The sequence below is a fragment of the Mesitornis unicolor genome, unplaced genomic scaffold (assembly GCF_000695765.1).
Source record: "Mesitornis unicolor isolate BGI_N332 unplaced genomic scaffold, ASM69576v1 scaffold1084, whole genome shotgun sequence".
Lineage (NCBI taxonomy): Eukaryota > Metazoa > Chordata > Aves > Mesitornithiformes > Mesitornithidae > Mesitornis > Mesitornis unicolor.
In genome coordinates, this window is record NW_010177828.1 from 122291 (window position 1) to 122510 (window position 220).

Below are 220 nucleotides of genomic sequence, written 5' to 3' on the forward strand. Positions count from 1 at the left end.
GTTTGTCCAGCCACAGGCCAGTGTCGCTCTCCCGCATCGACGCCATCTTGGGAGCGGGGCGAAAAAAGAGGGGATTCTCTACGGGCATTTTATGAAGACACCTAAAGGGAGGAAGGGAGGGGGCGAGGACCCCTGCGGGTCGCCGTCTTTTTCGTAAGCCAAAATGGCTGCGCTCTATGAGGTTGCGCTAGAGAAGGCGGAGATTCCGCCGTAACCTAAA

The 220-nt window shown here is 57.3% G+C and overlaps 1 protein-coding gene across 1 annotated transcript in view; it reads right to left on the reverse strand.

Moving 5' to 3' along the window:
• Positions 1-206, reverse strand: part of NELFA (negative elongation factor complex member A) — a 21177-nt gene extending 20971 nt beyond the window's left edge. The window contains exon 1 of the mRNA XM_010182226.1: positions 2-206. Within this exon, the coding sequence (XP_010180528.1) occupies positions 2-88 (87 nt within the window). The 5' untranslated portion in view covers positions 89-206. The remainder of the gene's footprint in view (position 1) is intronic.
• Between the last annotated feature and the right edge of the window lie 14 nt (positions 207-220).